Here is a 19,091-nt window from a genome sequence, read left to right on the forward strand (position 1 = left end):
CCTGCTCAGGACTCAGTTCTGCCTGTCTGTTCTGTGTACCAGATGAGCCAAGCCAGTAAGTAGCAGGCAGGCAAAGATAGATCTGCTCTCAAAGCTCCACAAGTGTCTCACAGTCCTTCTCAAGATGGCAGCTAATGTGGGTTGTCCCCAGGGACTTTTCTATGGGTTATCTGGGTGGCCGGTGATCAGACTCATTTGTGATACACACAGTGTGGACCCCTCTCACCTGGTAATCAGTAGCATTGGTGTTTTGTAGCTCTTAGTTTGGTCTTTAGGCTGCTGCACAGTCGTGGCCATCCTGCTGATCAACCATGATATGTGATCGACCCCGCCATCTTGGATCTCTCACTTACAGTTTAAGTTAAATAATTTTATATCTTAGGCTATGTTGATCAAAATTTTAGGGCTAGATTAAGGATTCAAACTATTTTAAAGATCCAAGTTTTAAAGTCACTATAGCAATGTACCATACTAGGGCAACACTATTTAATAAATCGGAGCTTATAAAATCCTTTGAAATTTTGCTAGAATATTTTTGTCTCTCATTGTCATGCATTAAAATCCATAGCAACAACAAAGTCTACTCAGTCTATTCAAGGCTCCCATGTTGACTTCATATAGAATATATTTGCTGTATAAATATTTGCTTCTGAAGTACCTGGAGAAGTATCATTTATTTAACAATATAGCCCATTTTATTTAATGTTTTTAAAACTGAAATAGAATTGCATCAGTTCAACAATGAATATTTTTTAACGTGATAATAATCACTAAATACTGGGTTCAATTTCCTGGTATATGATTTCATAGAGTGCCCTTCCCAGTTAGAAGTACAGATAATTAAAAAAAAAAACCTCTTAGGTACTGTGTGAATACTTAATTTAACAAGGCCAGTCATTTAACTCAAAATGCTATGTATGGTGTAGGGGTTAGTCAGTGCCAGTATATTGAGATGTAGAGAGTTCTATTTTTTCATATGGCTGTGGAGTCACAGAGGCACCAGGAAAGACTACAGAGTGGTGTTGGATGAAATGGACCATTTATGGGGCAGGTAGGTGGGGTCTTGCAAGAGCAGTGGGATTGGAGATAGGTAAAGAAAAGATACATATAAGAGACTTCTTAAAAGTTATGTTGAAAACCATATTATGAACAAAAGCTTATAACATATACTTGTATGTAATTTATGAAATTAAATGGATCAATGACAAGGGATTTTAGATAGAACATGGGCTGTTCTGATTGTGTATTGGGGGCAGAGGGTGACAAAAGAGAGTAAGATGGCTTAGTATGCTTTTTCAGTAGCCTGGTGCATAGTGATGACAGTTTGAGGCATGGAGAAATGTCAGTAGATATATCTATTGAATAATAATAACAATAAAAAAAGATATTATTAAGTTGAGAAGAAGTGAGGGGGCATGGAATGGATTGGAGCTAGGAGACGTGATAATGGAGGGGGACAGTGATATAATTATATGTTAATTAAAATAGATTTAAAATAAACTTTCACATTAAAAAAGAACTTTATTGTTCTTCAGATACAGAGAATGTCAGTTGACTTGGGGTTGACTTGATGAAGAAAATATTAAGGGAGTAGGCAGTAGGTCACCACTTCTATGCCCCGAGTATTCTGGGAGATACTTGAGCAATACAGAATTTTTGCGATCTTCAGGTAAGGGAGTAGGGAGGGAAGAAAATGAAGTAGAATAGAGATTTCTGCAGAGAGTCCTGTGAGAAATCTTTGATATAGCTAGAAGGCCACTGGGAATGTGAATCTAGAGCTCAGAAGGGAACTCGGGCTGTAGAAAAAGTTGAAATATCCATCTTTTGATCTTAAATTCCTTTTCAAAGTACCTCCCCAAAAGGGTTACTTATTTTGTTAATTATTCTTGTTCTGTCTCTAAGAAAGCATTTCTCCTAGTGAGCACGGTTCCCTTGCTTCAGCCACATTGCTGCTCCTTACCTCTGTGTCAGACATCTGTTCTGTTGTACCCTATATGAAACACTCTCATTCTGGAAGCTGTCCTTATGCCTTTTAAAGTACTTAATTGTTTCAAAATATTCAGACTTGAAATCATATGCATAGAAACAACAAAGCTAATCCAATATATATGTATATGCCTTAAGTTCATACACAGAAGCACACATTTAAATAAGTAACAAAGGCAGGAAAACACCAGTTATCCATTTCATCAATTTGAGAGGAAGTGAGGGGGCATGGAATGGGTTGGAGGGAGGGGACATGATAATGGAGGGAAGTGATATGCTAATTAAAATATATTTAAATATATAATATATTTAAAATAAACTTTCACATTAACATAGAACTTGATTGTTCTTCAGACTACTCCACAAATTTATCTGTACTAAGGCCAGAACCTCTGTTATAGTCTCTCCTAGAAACATTACATTCTAGTGATCTAGACTAACCTCTTTCTTTGAATTTCTATGATCGAGCATACTCTTACTTTTTTACATTCATGGCTATTGCTGCAATGTTTATGGAATAGATCTATTTCCCTTTGACTGGGATGTATGTCAATCTTTCTTGTACATGATTCCTTCTTTACTATACATAGTTTCCTGGAACAATGACATCTGTTCTCATAACTCTAGTTACCATAAAAAATAATGACTCTAAAATTTATGGGAATGAGCAAGATATACAGAAAGCATGCTAAAAGACTACTTCAGAATATTTTAGAAAAAAACCCTGAACTCAGTGGGCCATTATATATTTCTACATAGTTATTAAGAAAACATGCACTAAGGTCCAAGTAAGTCACAGGAATGTTCTGGACCTTGAAGACACTTTAATAGACATTTTAGATTCCTATTCTTGAGAAATTGCATTTTACTAGAAGGACAATAACCTAATACACAGTTATGAGGAAAGTACCAAATCAAGAAAAGAGAAAGTGTCTTCTTTATATTGTCATGACTAAGGGTGTCAGTCACTTTTTACTTGATGGAGAAATGGATAACAGAATCACAACTGGTGTCTTTTTTTTTTAATCTTTGTTACTCAAATATGTAAGTGTGTACTTATGAGTATGAACTTAAGGCAGGCATTTAGTATATTCTATTTTATTTCATTTTGTTCTTTTAAATTTTATTTCATGGATGTAGTCTTTTGAGTATGTTTCCCTTCTTTCTCTATGAGGCTTTGGAATAAAGACTCTCTTAGAAATTGCCGTATGTCAGTGCTTAGACAGGGTTAGATCAGCAGACAGGGTAAAGACATTTCCTCCTGGGGCCTGTAACATTATTTTCTAAAAGTTAAGGAAATCCAACACAAAAACATTCAATGAGATAGATACTAGGGCTAAGAAAACACCCCAGCCTTCAAAGTCCTCTGACAAAGTCCTGAGCTGCACAGAGAATGGTAAGAAAGCAAGCAGACAGTAACTCACACTTCACAGCTGGAAAGGGAAAAATAGGTAGTAAACAGGAAAGGTCTGCTCCTGCTAATAATTAGAGGAAATGCATCCCAATACATGTCATTGTACTAAAAGAAAATACATGACAGAATCAAGCAAAAGACAGACAGAAATGCATCCTGGAAGATAGTGTTGATTTGCTCATTAAATTAATTAGAATTGCAAAACCTCAACCAATAATTTATGGTAACTTTTGCATTATAATGTTAGAGCATTTAATCTGCATTTTATCATATGTTCTGTATTAGTTACTCTTTTCAGTATTACCAAATACTTGACAAAAAGCAATGTAAAGCAGAAGGCTTACCTTGGCTCACAGTTTAGAAGAGTACAGTCAGTTACATCGGGAAAGATGACCTTGTTTGTTTTCCTCTACTGTGATAAAATACCAGGACCAAAGGCAGCTTGTGGGGGAGGCATTATTTTGTTTACACAGAATGATTCTTCTGGATCACTGAAAGAAAGCGGGGGAGGGACTGCTTCAGGAACCGAAGCAGAAGATCTGGAGTAATGATTACAGATTTTCTCTCCATGGTTTTTTCCTCTTGCCAGAACCACTTGCACAAGGGTTGGTAGCATCCCTTGTAGACTGAGCTTTTCTGTATAATAGTTAATCAAGAAAACGTTGCCAAAGAGTTGCCTACAGGCAATGTAATGGTTGCATTTTCTCAATTTGGGGTTTTCTCTTCTTAAACAAACTTAGCTTGTGTCAAAACAACAACAACAACAACAACAACAAAATCTAACCAGCAAATAACATATGGTGATGAGAGTGGCTGTCAGTGCACAGAGGACAGTGGTGGGGCACATATTTCTGTACAGAAGACTTTCAAGAATAGCTTTTACCTAAGCTGTCCACTCTGGGTACCCAAATGGGTATAAATAACGGAAATATATGAAGAGCATTAATGACCTCTTTTTACCTTTCATAGGCTTTGTATCATGGGCCAAATTTTAAAGCAGTTGTAAACATGTATCAGTGCTTAATCCACCGTGTTAGACATCGACTTGGTCTTTGGAGGACAAGACAGATTATAGACTTTGGAGAGGTAGAAGAATGGATGGATAGGAAAAAATGTAAGTATTGCAGTCACTTCTTCTTTGGTACTAGGTTTAGAAAACTTTTAGCCAATGAAAACACCTGTATATCTACTCTCAGCAATGGAAAGGATGCTATATTTTATATTTCTGTTTGCATTTTAAGGGTATGTACTTGGATTTATTCATTAGATTTTCTGTTTATAAACAATAGAATCCCATTTGGCTTTTTTTTTTTACACAAAGTGTAAAAGGAAATTTAAAGGGAAAGTGTTGGAAATGCAGATAAAGAGTCATGTTCCACAGAGAATATAAATATGAGCCACTCTAGAGACTTAAGGATCAGAAAATAAGGGAAATGAGTCTACTATTTTGTGAAGAAGAAAAACAGACCAGCCTTGTTTCTTAGACTGATTTCTGTCTATCATCTATCTGTTTATCTGTCTATCTATCTATCTATCTATCTATCTGTTTATCTATCTGTCTATCTATGTGTTGAGACAGGATCTTATTTGACAAGGCTAACTTTGAACCCCCTATGCAGCTAAGAATGACAAGGAACTCCACCACTTCATCCCTCTACCTCCCAAGTGCTAGGGTTACAGGTATATATCACCATGCCTATTTTTATGTAGTGTTGGAGAACCCAGAATTTTATGCATGCTAGGCAAATAGTCTACCAAGTGAAATATCTGGCCTTATACACTTTTTTAAAAAATCAAATTTCTAAGAGATTTCAAACGCATTAATTTAACCTGACACATGAATCAGAAACTTTGAAGTGGCTGTGGATGGATTGGAGGCCTTGAGAGTTACAGGGGAGGCTCTCTGATCATTGGGGTAGGGTTGGTTACCCATGAAATGAGTATTAAATTGTAATACTAGGTAAATGTAAATGCACAATGAGAAGATTAAGCCACAGATTACATAGAGTTGTTAGGCGTTCTCGCCATAAAAATAAAGACACAAATTTAACAAGGACACTGGCTTTCTGTTTATATTTGATCAGTTGAATGTCATTTGAGTAGTATATATTACTAAACCATTCTCCTCAAGAATTAAAATGAATGATGCCAGTAAATTATACTTAGTTGGAATCATTTTATGGTTTATGAGGATCACTGTGTTATATTTTGGTAGTTTCAGCTAGTTATGAAATGTTTATTTTATATTTGGAACTTCACATTCATAAAAGCTCCATGAAGAAGGAGCCTATGCCTCCCAATGACCATTCACTATCTAGCGTGTACCTAGTGTATTGGAATTGCAAAATCATTTGTTCAAAAGACAGTTCTTATTAAGGTTACACACCAAAGTATATCTTAAAATGAGTCAGACTTGTTCCATTTCTGTTGTTAGAGATTAAAGGAAGAAGATGTCAAATAGAGAAAGAGACACAGAGAGACCACTCAGAGTTCCATTACACATATACCTTGTGGACTCAGTTCAGGTGATCTAGTCCCATAGCCAGATGTTCAGAAAGCTGGATTAGGCACTTGTAGAACTCTCAAGGTTTCCCCCAAACAGACAGTACAGCAAGAAGTCAGCTAGAAGGAAAGTTACAAATGAGAAAGGAAGTAGAAGACAGAGCGAGAGACAGAAGGACTTGTTTTCAGTTAGGAAAGCTGCTGGTACATAATTTACAAGCTTGAGGGAAGAAAGGGATGAGGGATCCCACATGTACTCGGGGTCTGAAGATTATTAGTCATGCGTGCTCCCCCGACTAGTACAAAATCAGGAAGATATCCTTAGAGTCTTCTTATATTCCACTGTGCTTTTAAGTACAGATTTTCTAATATTCATCAAATTGTGTACTAAGACTTTTTGTTATTGCCCCAACTATCTTCCCTGCCAATTTATTTTATTGTATATTTTCAAAATCTGTTTATTTGTTACTCTTAAAGATTTATTTTTGACTGGATTCAGACTTAGAAGTAGAAGCGCTCAGTGAGGCCAGTCTGTGCCTCTTGGCAATCTGTTCCTGGCATTTTTCTTTGCCTTTGTCCATTCTCTTGTCCAAAAACTTAGCATATTCTGCAGCTTCCTCTTGTTTTTCTTAATTCGTTGCTTCCTCAGTGGAATAGTCAACATTTGTGTTGCAGAGCATGTGAAGAAGAAGACATTGGTCTTGGTCCTGGTCTTCTTACCTTCCTTGTTTAAGGACTTCATTATCATCTTTAGAGAGACTGAAGAGTTTTTGGATTTTGCTGGCTCTCTGGGGGCCTAACAACTGAGGCACAGTAGTACCTGTCAGTCCATGTATTTCCTCATCTCCTTTTCCCCCCATAATAACAAAGTTGAAAAATGTTTAGATTGGCATCCACAGTGCATCCCCAAATAGAGCCTGTTTCCTCTCTCTAGCAACCATTGCTTTTTGACAGGAATGACCCTTACTTAGCAGCAGGTGTGCTCTGATGTGGGTCAAGACACCTTGCTTCATGGGAAAGCCTTGTTTGTTCTTTCCACCATGATTCAGGCCACATAACTCTTCTATTCTTTATCCAGAACACCAATAGTAATAGTACTTCTGTGGTTATCCCTAGGAGGCACAATAAAAGACTGTTTTAGTACTCAGCCACAGAATTCCCAATCACATGTATTTTCAAAATGTTCCTGTTGTTTTTACCTAGTCTTGTTTTTATACCCCCAATTCTGTCATTATCCTTTTTATTTTTAGTTTCAGAGTAACTTATTTAATTTTTTTAGTTTTAACCCAGTCTTCCCCCCAATTTTCCTCTTGATTTGTAACTAAAGATTTCACATTTTTGTAGCTTGAATTATTATTATTTTGAAGCTTAGAAGCACACATGATAGTCACATGCATACCCCATTCACATGTTTTTCCAGACTGCATTCTGTGGTTTCTAGCTGATAAAGTCATTGAGGAAAAGTCTTTTAAAAATCTGTGTATAGCTTGTATGTTCTTTTTTTGGTTTGATTCCTAGTCAAGTTGGGAAGGTAATGGTAGATGGCACATTGAGAACCATGGTGCAGTTTATGAATACATATCACAGTGGTTAGGCAGGCATGAGGTTAGATAGCGGGTCCTCTGTCCAACATAGGATCTGAGCAGTAGAATAGAACTAGCTAAAGGAATAATTTAAAGAATTATGAATCAGATCTAGCCAATGGACAGGACATTCTCCACAGTTGAGTGGAGAGTGGGGTCTGACTTTCACATGAACTCTGGTACCCCATATTTGACCACGTCCCCTGGATGGAGAGGCCTGGTGGCACTCAGAGGAAGGACAGCAGGCTACCAAGAAGAGACTTGATACCCTATGAGCATATACAGGGGGAGGAGGTCCTCCTCAGTCACAGTCATAGGGGAGGGGAGTAAGGAGAAAGTGGGAGGGAGGGAGGAATGGGAGGATACAAGGGATAGGATAACAATTGAGATATAATATGAACAAATTAATAAAATATATTAAAAAGAATTATGAATAGCATTCACTTACGTTATGCTGAGTCCACATAACTTACAATGTGGTTTTTTTTCCATGTTTCTTATGGAATTCTCCTTTTTTATACAATGACAGCTAAGTGTTTGATATTTGTGCACCATTTTTATATATTTCAATAATTTCAGATTGCATTAATTTTCATATTTTCAGTTAGGTATTTACTGAAACTGGCTAAGTAGCTTAGTTCATTATTCCGCTAGTGAGCTGCTGAAGGTTTGTATTGTACCCTCTTCACTGCATAGACACAGAGCTATGATGTGAATATGAAAGACATCAAAGGTAATTGAAGGAAAATTAATAAAGGTACATGAATTTTTATAAGGAAGTGTTTAACTAAAGAACAAAAGCACATTCTTTGTGTTTTAATTTTAGGTTTCTCCAGAATCAAATCCTGAGAAAAGAATTTAAGTACAACTGTCCTCTTTGGAAGTAAATATTAGAGAATGCTGTTAATGGCATAGAGGAATGCAGCAGAGACAGGATGGACGTTTAAAAAAACTATCATGGGAATTCATAAAAATAATGGAGCCAAGTTTTTCAAAAACTAGATTTTCATACATCAGTTGCTCCCCTGTGCCACCCCAGACAGCGGTTGAGGTCCACTGCACAGGAGACTTAAGTCTCTGAGCCTTCTGGCTTCCTGTCCAGATGTCAACAGATTGAAGTCCTGTGTTAGAAGGGAGCTTTGAGGCAATGAAATGCAGATGCTGGCATGTCAGATGACCGAGTTCCTCTCTATAAGATGTGAATAGGCTCTGAATGCATCAGCTTTACGTTGAAGATTTGAAAAGTGAGAAAAGCACACACCTATATCAAATATTAATTTGTATGTGTTTCTTTTGGCTTTGAAGATCTGGTATAGCCATTCAGTCATTTCTTTCTCCCCCTCTCTCTGTGAAGTCAGTGAGCAAAATGTAGACATTGCTCCAATTCTATTTCTGAATCAGAAATCCAAAGCATAGTTGAAATCCAATTGGTTGGAGTATGAATTGGAAGGTGAAAAGAAGTGAGAAATTTAGAGGAAGTAATGATGATTATTGACATGAGTCATCTGGAGTCAGAAACTTGGGATTCCTGTCCTTGCTGGTGTTAAATGTGTACAAAAGAGGACTTAATGTAATGTTTGTGGGAGTATACATTAGCAGATCCATTATAAAGAACAGTACAAAGATTAAAAAATGTTATAAAAGAAGATAAAAATAAAAAACAGGCTAATCTGATGTTCAGACCTATAATGGTTATAGCAAGAGGTTCACGAGTTCAAGACCAGCCTAAGCAACTTTGTGACCTCCTATCTCAAAATAAAAATAAAAAGCGCTGTAGTGGTGATACAGCAGCCTTGGAGCACTTGCTTTGTATGCATGGTACCCTAAATTTAGATACTAGTGCTTTTTTTTTTTTTAAAGAAAGAAAGCAAAACAAATGTCATGAAACCTAGCTAAGCTACTCTGAGTGTTTATCTAAGAACATAAAAGCAGTGCTCCAGAGAGATGCATGCTTGTGATCATTGTAACACCATTCATACAAAGAGATACCCACATCTTAGCATGCCTGTGTTCACTTTCATGCTATTCACAATAGTTAAGGCATGAAATCAGCCTAGGTGCCTAACAATAGATGCATGGGCAAAGAAAGCATTTTATATATCCATACTGAAGTGTCAGCAATAAAGAAGATTTAAATACTTCCATTTATAAATTATGAGTGGGTTGGGGATGTCATACTAAGCCAAACAAGCCATACACAGAAAGACAAATACCAAATGTCCTCTAATATATACATATGTACCTATCTACATACATGCATACACACATATGCTTTAAAACATGTATATGTTTTAAAATTAGACATAAAAATTAACTGACTCTTAGTAGTTGGTATTTGATTGGTAGTAGGATTTGATTGTTGAGTGCTGGATACATGCAGTGATTATCACACTGAGCTCCATTAATGTGTACAGTGAACACATCTTAGTAAAAATAAAATATCCTGTGTTATAGGTAATGATGTGGTTTGGGTGTTTGAAATGTGTAAGGTCTGTGACCACTAGCCATGAAAGAGATAGAGCCACCACCTCTGTCCTGTGTTCCATGGGGAGCCACACTGAATTCATTCTGTGGAAATTCATGCTGAGGAAATGGGTGAGGAAGAGAAGACCTGCCTCATGCCCCTAGCCAGAAGACTGACACAGGCTTTTGTAATTCCAACGGCTAGTCCACATGTTATCTGTAACTGGGTTATGGTTAACTGCAGTACAGAGGAACTTTTTAGGTGTCTTGTCGCTGGCACATTGTTTGTAAAAGAATCTACATTATTTTACCACTTTGTCTTTTAGTCTATGAAATCATGTTTGCCAAGAGAGAAGACTGGCAGGGATTAGAGAGAAGTGAGCTGCTCAGGTACTTCAATGACTGTGGCCATTTCCCCATGCAGAGCCAGATCGATGAGTACTGGGACCTGTTCCACAGACGTAAGTGCTGCCCTCTCACTCCGCGCCCTGCTCCCCGTTCTTCTGCCCTTGCTTTTCCTCGTTGGTCCTTTGTTTACCTCTCTTGTTTTATTTACTGTTTAGCTGTGTATACTCACTTTATGTTGCATTTTATTAAATAAGGACATTTTCATGAACTTATGAATTTTATGTTGAGCCCACTCCCCCGTGCCCTGTCTACTACACGTTAAAATACTTTTCCTCAAAAACTGCTTGTATCAGAACTTAATCCATATGAAGAAAGGCAGGTTAAAATAAATTAAAGTTGTGTTTTAATTGGCAAGTGTAGAGAAGATGATTTCAGCTTTTATTTTAAAATATGCATTTTGATATAACAATAAGTTACAGCTAGCTAAGTATGTTAATTACTTTTTCAGCTGATGTGACGGATATCTTAGAAAAGCAATGTAAAAGGAATTATCTTGACTCCTGGTTTTACTTTGTTTTTTGTTTTTGGTTTTTCGAGACAGGGTTTCTCTGTGTAGCCTTGGCCATCCTGGACTCACTTTGTAGACCAGGCTGGTCTCGAACTCACAGCGATCCGCCTGCCTCTGCCTCCCGAGTGCTGGGATTAAAGGCGTGCGCCACCACGCCCGGCTTTGACTCCTGGTTTTAGAGAACTCAAACACCCGATGAAAGGGGAGCAAGGGAAGGAGATAACAGGACAGAATTCCACCATAGGGTGTGGTGCACAAGAACATATTTCAGTGATGTATTTCTGGAAATTATGCAGAACATATTTATCTACAAATTTTAAAAAATTGCTGCTAAAATCTTTCTGTTGGATAGTTAGGTTTGTTCTTGATGAACACAGTCAGCATCAAAGGCGTAAGCACTTTTAAATTTTTAAATGATTTTTAAAAATTTATTCATTTTACATCTTGATCTCAGTTCACTTCCTTGTCTCCTTCTGATCCCACTCTCCCTCTCCCCCCCCACCCATGGCCCTACCCTTGTCCTTAGAAAGGAGAAGCCTTTCTCCCCTACCAACTGACGCTATCAAGTCTCATCAGGACTACCTCATCCTCTTCCTCTGTGGCCTGGCAAGCACTTCCCCCACCTGGGGGTGGAGCTAGTGATTGAAGAGCAGACAGCAGAGTCCATGGCTGAGATATTCCCTGCTTCCATAACTAGGGGATTCATATGGATACTGAGCTGCTTTTTGGCTACATCTGAGCAGCGAGGTCTAGGCCCTCTTCTTGTGTGGTCCGTGGTTGGTGCATCAGTCTCAGCAGTCCTCCGGGGGACCAAGTTTGTTGGCTCTGTTGGTCTTCTTATAGAAGTCCTCAACTCTTTCCATAAGACTCCCTGCTCTCTACCCAAAGTTTGGCTGTGAGTCTCAGCATTTGCTTCAATCCCCTGCTGGGTGGAGTCTTTCAGAGGGCATCTATGATAGGCTCCTGTCCTGTTTCCCTCTTAAACCACCTCCAGTGTCTATTCTACTTGCCTCTCTGAGTGAGAATTAAGCATCCTCTCTAATGTCCTCAGTACTCAGCTTCTTTAGGTCTGTAGATTGTAGTATGGTTAGCCTATATGATAAAGTTAATATCTATTTACAAGTAAGTATACGCTATGTTTGTCCTTCTTGGTCTGGGTTACCTAACTCAGGATGATCTTTTCCAAATCCATCCATTTGCCTGCATATTTCCGTATGTCCTCATTTTTAATAGCTGAATAGTATTCCATTGTGTAAATGTAGCACCGTTTCTTTATTCATTCTTAGGTTGAGGGACATCTAGGTTGTTTCCATATTCTGGCTACAACGAATAAAGCTACTATGAACATAGTTGAGCAAATGTCCTTGTTGTATGGTGCAGCATCTTTTGCGTATATTCCGAGGAGAGGCATGGCTGGGTCCTGATGTAGATTTATTCCCAATTTCCTGAGAAAGCACCAGATTGATTTCCAAAGAGGTTGTACAAGTTTGCACTCCCACCAGCAACAAAGGAGTGTTCCCCTTTCTCCACATCCTCGCCAGCATGTGCTGTCACCTGAGTTTTTGATCTTAGCCATTCTGATGGGTGTAAGATGGAATCTCAGAGTTGTTTTGATTTGTATTTCTCTGATAAGCATTTCTTTAAGAACTTCTTGGCCATGTAATATTCTTCTGTTAAGAATTCTCTGTTTAGTTCTGGTCCCCATTTTTGATTGGATTTGTTGGTGTTTAATTTTTTGAGTTCCATATACTTATATGATATTAGCCCTTTGGCAGACACAGAAATGGTGAAGATCTTTTCCCAATCTGTAGGCTGCCGTTTCATTCTCCAACAGTGTCTTTTGCCTTATAGAAACTTTTCTGTTTCAAGAGGTCCCATTTATTAATTGTTGATCTTGGAGCCTGAGCTATATTATTCTGTTCAGGAAGTTGTCTCCTGTGCCAGTCAGTTCAAGGCTCTTCCACACTTTCTCTTCTAATAGACTTAGTGTTTCTGGTTTTATGTTCAAGTCTTTGATCCACTTGGACTTGAGTTTTGTGCAGCGTGATAAATATGGATCTATTTGCATTTATCTACATGTAGTCACCCAGTTACAACAATACCATTTGTTGAAGACACTATCTTTTTCCATTGTATGATTTTGTCTCCTTTTTCAAAAATCAAGTGCCTATAGGTGTGTAGGTTTGTTTCTGGGTCATCAGTTTGATTCCACTGATCCACCAGTATGTTTCTATACCAGTATTATGCCATTTTATTACTGTTGCACTATAGTACAGCTTGAGATCAGGGATGGAGATAACTCCAGAAGAATTTTTTTTGTTCATGATTGTTATAGCTATTCTTTGCCTTGTTTTGTTTTGTTTCACATGAAGTTGATAATTGTTCTTTCAAGGTCTGTAAAGAATTGTGTTGGTATTTTGATGGGAATTGCATTGACTCTTTAGATTGCTTTTGTTAAGATGTCCATTTTTACTATGTTAATCCTCCCAATCTATGAACATGGGATATCTTTCTATCTTCTGATATCTTCTTCAATTTCTTTTTTCAGATATTGGAAGTTTTTTTTAAATACAAGTCTTTCATTTGCTTGGTTAGAGTTACACCAAAATATTTTATGGTTTTTTTTGTGGCTATTGTGATTCAACTTTTGTAAGTAGAATCTATCAAGAAAATTGTAAATTTCATTTAGATTTTCAAATTCTGTGGCATATAGGCTTTTGATGTAAGACCTTTGGATTTCCTCTGTATCTGTTGTTATTTAAGCTCTTTCATTTCTGATTTTGTCAATTTGGATAGTGTCTTTCTGCCTTTGATTTAGTTTGGCTAAGGGTTTGTCTGTCTTGTTGATTTTCTTAAAGAACTAGCTCTTGGTCTTGTTCATTCTTTGTATTATTCTCTTTGTTTCTAGTTTATTGATTTCAACCCTGAGTTTGATTATTTTCAGCCATCTACTCCTGTTGAATGTCGGCTTCTTTTCTGTTTCCTTGGGCTTTCAAGTGTTCCATTACTTTCCTTGTATGAGATATCTATAATTTCTTTATGAAGGTACTTAGTGAGAAGAACTTTCCTTTTAGCACTGTTTTCATGGTGTCTCATACATTTGGGTATGTTGGGCCTTCATTTTCATTGGATTTTAGGAAGTCTTTAATTTCTTTTTTTTTTTCTTCCCTGACCCAGTAGTCATTCAATAGGAAGTTGTACAGTTTCCATGTGTGTGTAAGCTTTTGTTATTTCTGTTGTTGTTGATGTCCTGCTTTAGTCCTTGTTGGTCTGATAAGGATTTTTCGATAGTAAGACAGGTTAACTCCTGGCAACACCCAGCCTACCTCAAAGAAGATAATGAACATCAAAGAACCTCCTTATGAAGATGGCCTCAAATGTGGCAAACCAGCTACTCTTTTGGCTACAGGATTCTGCCTAAAAATGAGCAAGCTTGGATGCAGGCAGAGTCGATGGCAAAACTCTCCCAAGAGAGTAAGAAAGTCCTCAGTAGTTCCTGCCTCACAAATATATCTGTCAGATATACTGTGCCAGAAGGCTTAAGATGATACTCCAATGTTATACAGAGTTTTGGGTGACTGTTCAGGCAGCAAACTGTCTCTGTCATTTCTTTTTTCACCTTGGAAGCTGCTAACCTGCTCTTCTTGTTTACTCAGGTAATTACTTTTATTCCTTCTGAAGTCTCTGATAAAGTTGAAGACCAGACAGTTTATTTTTACAATTAATTGTTTAAGGGTTAAGATATTTTTAGGTCTACATAGATGTTTTAGGTTGGTAGAGATGAGATATGATCGATATTAATTTACATTCAGAATTTTAGACTCACCAAGATAGAAAATGTTTTCTTCAATGTTGCCAAATACAATTAGCCAAAATACTATGAATGTAACATTAATATAATTCATGTTTTATGATTCTTCTTGTATGTAGTTTATTTTATATATGTATAATAATATAAATGTATATGTAAAAAATAAAAAATATTAAAAGGAAGAAAAAGAAACAAGGCATTGTTTTAAACTTCTTTTATCTGTTGAGGCTTGCTTTGTGACAACTATATGATCAATTTTGGAGAAAGGTTCCTTGAGGTTCTGAGAAGATGATACATTCTTTTGTGTTTTGGTGAAAAGTTCTCTAGATGTCTATTAGGTCCTTTTGATTCATGGCATTTGCTAGTGGCGTTATTTCTCTTTCATTGACCTTTCCTTTGATAATAGTGGGGTTTTGAAGTCTCCCACTATACATGTGTAGGGCTCGATGTGTAATTTAAGCTGTAGTAATGTTTCTTTTACAAATGTAGTGCTGTTTCTATTTGGGGCATAGATATTCAGAATTGACATGCCATCTTGGTGGAGTCTTCATTATATGAGAATGAAGTGTGGTTACTCATCTCTTTTGATAAATTTTAGTTCAATGTCTATTTTATTAGATATCAGAATGATTACTCTAGTTTGCTTCTCAGGTTCATTTGCTTGGAAAACACTTTTCTAGCCCTTTACTCTCAGGTAATGTCTACCTCTCTGGCAGAGGTGTGTTTCTTGTATGCACTACTCTTTGTGCACACATGCTGTTAGTCTGTGTCTTGTTATTGGAGAACTGAGTCTATTAATGTTAAGAGATATTAAGGACCAGTGACTGTTAGTTCCTGTTATTTTGATGTTGGTTGCGGTAGTGTGCTTGTCTGCTTGTCTTCTTTTGGTTTTGTTGTAGTGAAGTTATTTATTTCCTGTAGTTTTTGTCTTTCTTTCTTTCCTTCTTTCTTTCTTTCTTTTGTTAACTTTCTTGGGTGAGAATTTTCCTTCTAGTATCTTCTGTGCATAGATATTGTTTAAATTTTGTTCTGTCATGGAATATCTTGCTTTCTCCATCTGTGGTGATTGAAGTTTTGCTGGGTATAGTAGTCCCTGTGGTCTTTAAATGTTGGCAAGACATCTTCCCTGGCCTTTGTGGCTTTTATGATGTCTATTGAGAAGTCTGGTGTGATTCTGATAGGTTTGCCATTATATGTTACTTGGTCTTTTTTGCCTTGTAGCTTAAATATTACTTTTGGCTCTGTACATTTAATGTTTTTATTATTATGTGTATGTGTGTGGGGGGAGGGAGGATTTTCTGTTCTCCTCTAATCTATTCTGTATTCTGTATGCCTCTTGTATGTTTATGGCCATCTCTTTCTTTAATTGGGGAAACTTTTTTTTCTGTGATTTTATTGAATATGTTTTCTGGGCCATGGTGCTAAGAATTTTCTCTTTCTTTTATTCCTATTATTCTTATGTTTTGTCTATTCCAGATGTCTTGATTTCTTGAATGTTTTGTATCAGGTAGTTTTTAGATTTATCATTTTTGTTGATGGATGCATAAATTTCTTAGATTGTATCTTCTACACCTGAGATTCTTTTCTCCATCTCTTGTATTCTGTTGGAGATGTTTACCTCTTTATTTTCTGTTTTCTTCCTTAAGTTCTCACTCTCCAGAATTTCCTAAGTTTGTACTTTCTTTATTATTTCTATTTCCATCTTTAGATCTTGAGCAGTTTTATCAATTTCTTTCACACGATTGTTCGTATTTTCTGCACTTTTTAAAAAAATTTGTTCAATTCCTTCACCTGTTTGCATATTTCTGTATTTCTTTGAGTGATTTATTCATTTTTTATCTAAAGGCCTCAATCTATTTGTATCTTTCTATATATCATTTATGGTTTTATTTGTTTCCTCTTTAAAGGCTATTATCATCTCCATTAGCTTGGCTTTAAGGTCATTTTTGTGTGTGTGTGTTTCAGTTGTCTAGGGTATCCATGGTTAATTGCTATGTGATAACTGGGGTCTGGAAGTGCCATATCAATCTAGTCTTTAGCAATCTGCTTGTCAGTGCCATTGGCTGGTAGTTCCTGGTGCTCACTGTAGTTCTTGGAGTACAGAAAAGCCCTGGGCAGGAAGCTGGATGTTCTTGTAGGAGTCTCCTTGGATTGGTGGGTATGGTCTCTGACTGGTGGGTGGTTCTCAGGGAATTGCCTGTGGCTCACCTCAGATGTATGGTCCTGAGGTTCTCTTCTCCTCAGAGGAAGTCCCAGAGTCAGACGCCCTGCTACTGGCTTTCTTGCTCTGAAGATAATGAGTTCCAGCTGCTCCGACACTGTGCTGAGACACTGTGCTTGCTGGGCACAGACATTTGCAAAACCTGTGAACTCAGAGGTCTGCCTAGTCTTCTTTGGGAGATGGGTTGAGCTTTGTTGCAGTGGCTGGGGCTTTTACAGTGGATCCCAGTGTCAGGAATCCTGAGGTCTGAGCCCTCTTCCCCCTGTATCTAGAAGGTATCCATGCATGGGTTGGTGAGAGTAGAAGGGTGGTCAGAGGTCAAGACTCTGTTCTAGTGGGAACCAGGGAGCTTTTCCTGGACTTAGCCAGGTGACCTGTGCTTGGACTCAAGTGTTTCCCTCACAGTGGGCTCTCCTCTCATCTGGGATTTCAGAGTTCATACCATGGTCTGTAAGTCTCTCTGCATTCACTGCTGTTCCACTGCTCAGATACCATGGGATCAGCACAGCCATCTTGGACTCTGATCTAAAGCATTTGGAAAATAATTTTTTATTGGATGTATATATCAGTAGTACAGAGCTTGCCTAACACAATCCCCAGCAATGCCAGAAAAGGAAAATATTCAAATAGTAAACAGATAAAATGTTAAAACTGTCTGATAATATTTAAATATATATATGTAATTTTCTTTTCTCTAAAAACTAGTAAGAGGGAAAATTGTCACAAGTGTGAGATATTTTAGTGAATGAATTAACATTTCAGCTTTTTATTTTTTTTTAGGCTCATTTAAGTCTAATAGACAAAAGTATTTGAGGTGTATAATGTGGTGTAATATACCAAACATTGGTGGCTAAAACTACTAGCAGGCATATCTGCAATTGTCCATAGCTTCATGTACATCTGTATATGTGTGTTGTGGATATTAAAGATATCTACTCACTTAGAATGTTTAAGAAGCCATACAATATTATTATTTTTCTTATTATTAAACTTGTTTTAAAATTATGTTGCTGTCTTTTGAGTTCCTTGCATAAGCCTATGTGAGTTATTAACATCTTACCAATTTACCACTGGCACTACTGGCAACATTTTTACATTCAACAAATAAATGAGATTATGTATTTTTCCTTCAACGCGTCATTCTTTTTTATTTTATTTTATTAATTTATTCATATTACATCTCAATGGTTATCCCATCCCTTGTAGCCTCCTATTCCTTCCTCCCTCCCATTTTCCCCTTACTCCCCTCCCCTATGACTGTGACTGAGGGAGAATTGCTCCCCCTTTATATGCTCATAGGGTATCAAGTCTCTTCTTGGTAGCCTGCTATCCTTCCTCTGAGTGCTATGAGGCCTCCCCATCCAGGGGACATGGTCAAATGTGAGGCACCGGAGTATATGTGAAAGTCATACCCCACACTCCACTCAACTGTGGAGAATGTCCTGTCCATTGGCTAGATCTGGGTAGGGATTTAAAGTTTACGGCCTGTATTGACCTTGGCTGGTGCCATAGTTTGAGTGGGACCCCTGGGCCCAGATCTGCCTATCATAATGTTCTTCTTGTAGGTTTCTAGGACCCTCTGGATCCTTCTACTTTGCTATTCTCCCATGCTTCTCTCAAGTAGAGTCCCAGGACATCCTATTGTGACTCAACACGTCATTCTTACTTAATTTAGTACAATCCTTTCAGTTTCATGTATGTTTTCAAAGTGACACTATTTCATTTAAAACAATGAGTATGATTCCTTTGCTTATGTAGACTTCAGTTCTTCATTCACCTCTCTGCTGATGGACACTCAAGATGATTCCATGTCTTAACTACTTAGAACATTTCCACAGTGAGGATAGGAATATAGGTATTTCTTTGCCATGATGGTTTAATTACCTTGTTCAGAATCACAATAGTCCTGATTGAATTTTTTACAGCACTTCCATATTGCATATTGTTTTTAATAATATCTGTAGCAATCTACATTCTTACAGTGTTCAAAGATTCCCTCTTCCCACATCCTTACCTCTTTTCTTTTGTCTTGTTGATAATGGCCATTATAGCCTGTATGTGGCATTTCAGTGTGGTTTTTATTTGCATTTCTCTGGTCATTAATGATGCTGAGATTTTTTTTTTCTTCTTGCTGATTATTTGAAAATATTTTAAATGCCTATTTTGGTCCTTGCCCACTCCTAGTTGAAATTTTT

General features: G+C 37.3%; 1 protein-coding gene across 1 annotated transcript in view; it reads left to right on the forward strand.

The window, feature by feature from the left end:
- The window catches only part of Iqcm (IQ motif containing M), a 433,038-nt gene that overhangs the window by 247,128 nt on the left and 166,819 nt on the right, over positions 1 to 19,091 (forward strand). Inside the window, exons 10-11 of the mRNA XM_051168995.1 lie at positions 4,370 to 4,514; positions 10,275 to 10,409. Of these exons, the coding sequence (XP_051024952.1) occupies positions 4,370 to 4,514; positions 10,275 to 10,409 (280 nt within the window). The remainder of the gene's footprint in view (positions 1 to 4,369; positions 4,515 to 10,274; positions 10,410 to 19,091) is intronic.

The sequence above is a fragment of the Acomys russatus genome, chromosome 26, assembly GCF_903995435.1.
Source record: "Acomys russatus chromosome 26, mAcoRus1.1, whole genome shotgun sequence".
NCBI lineage: Eukaryota > Metazoa > Chordata > Mammalia > Rodentia > Muridae > Acomys > Acomys russatus.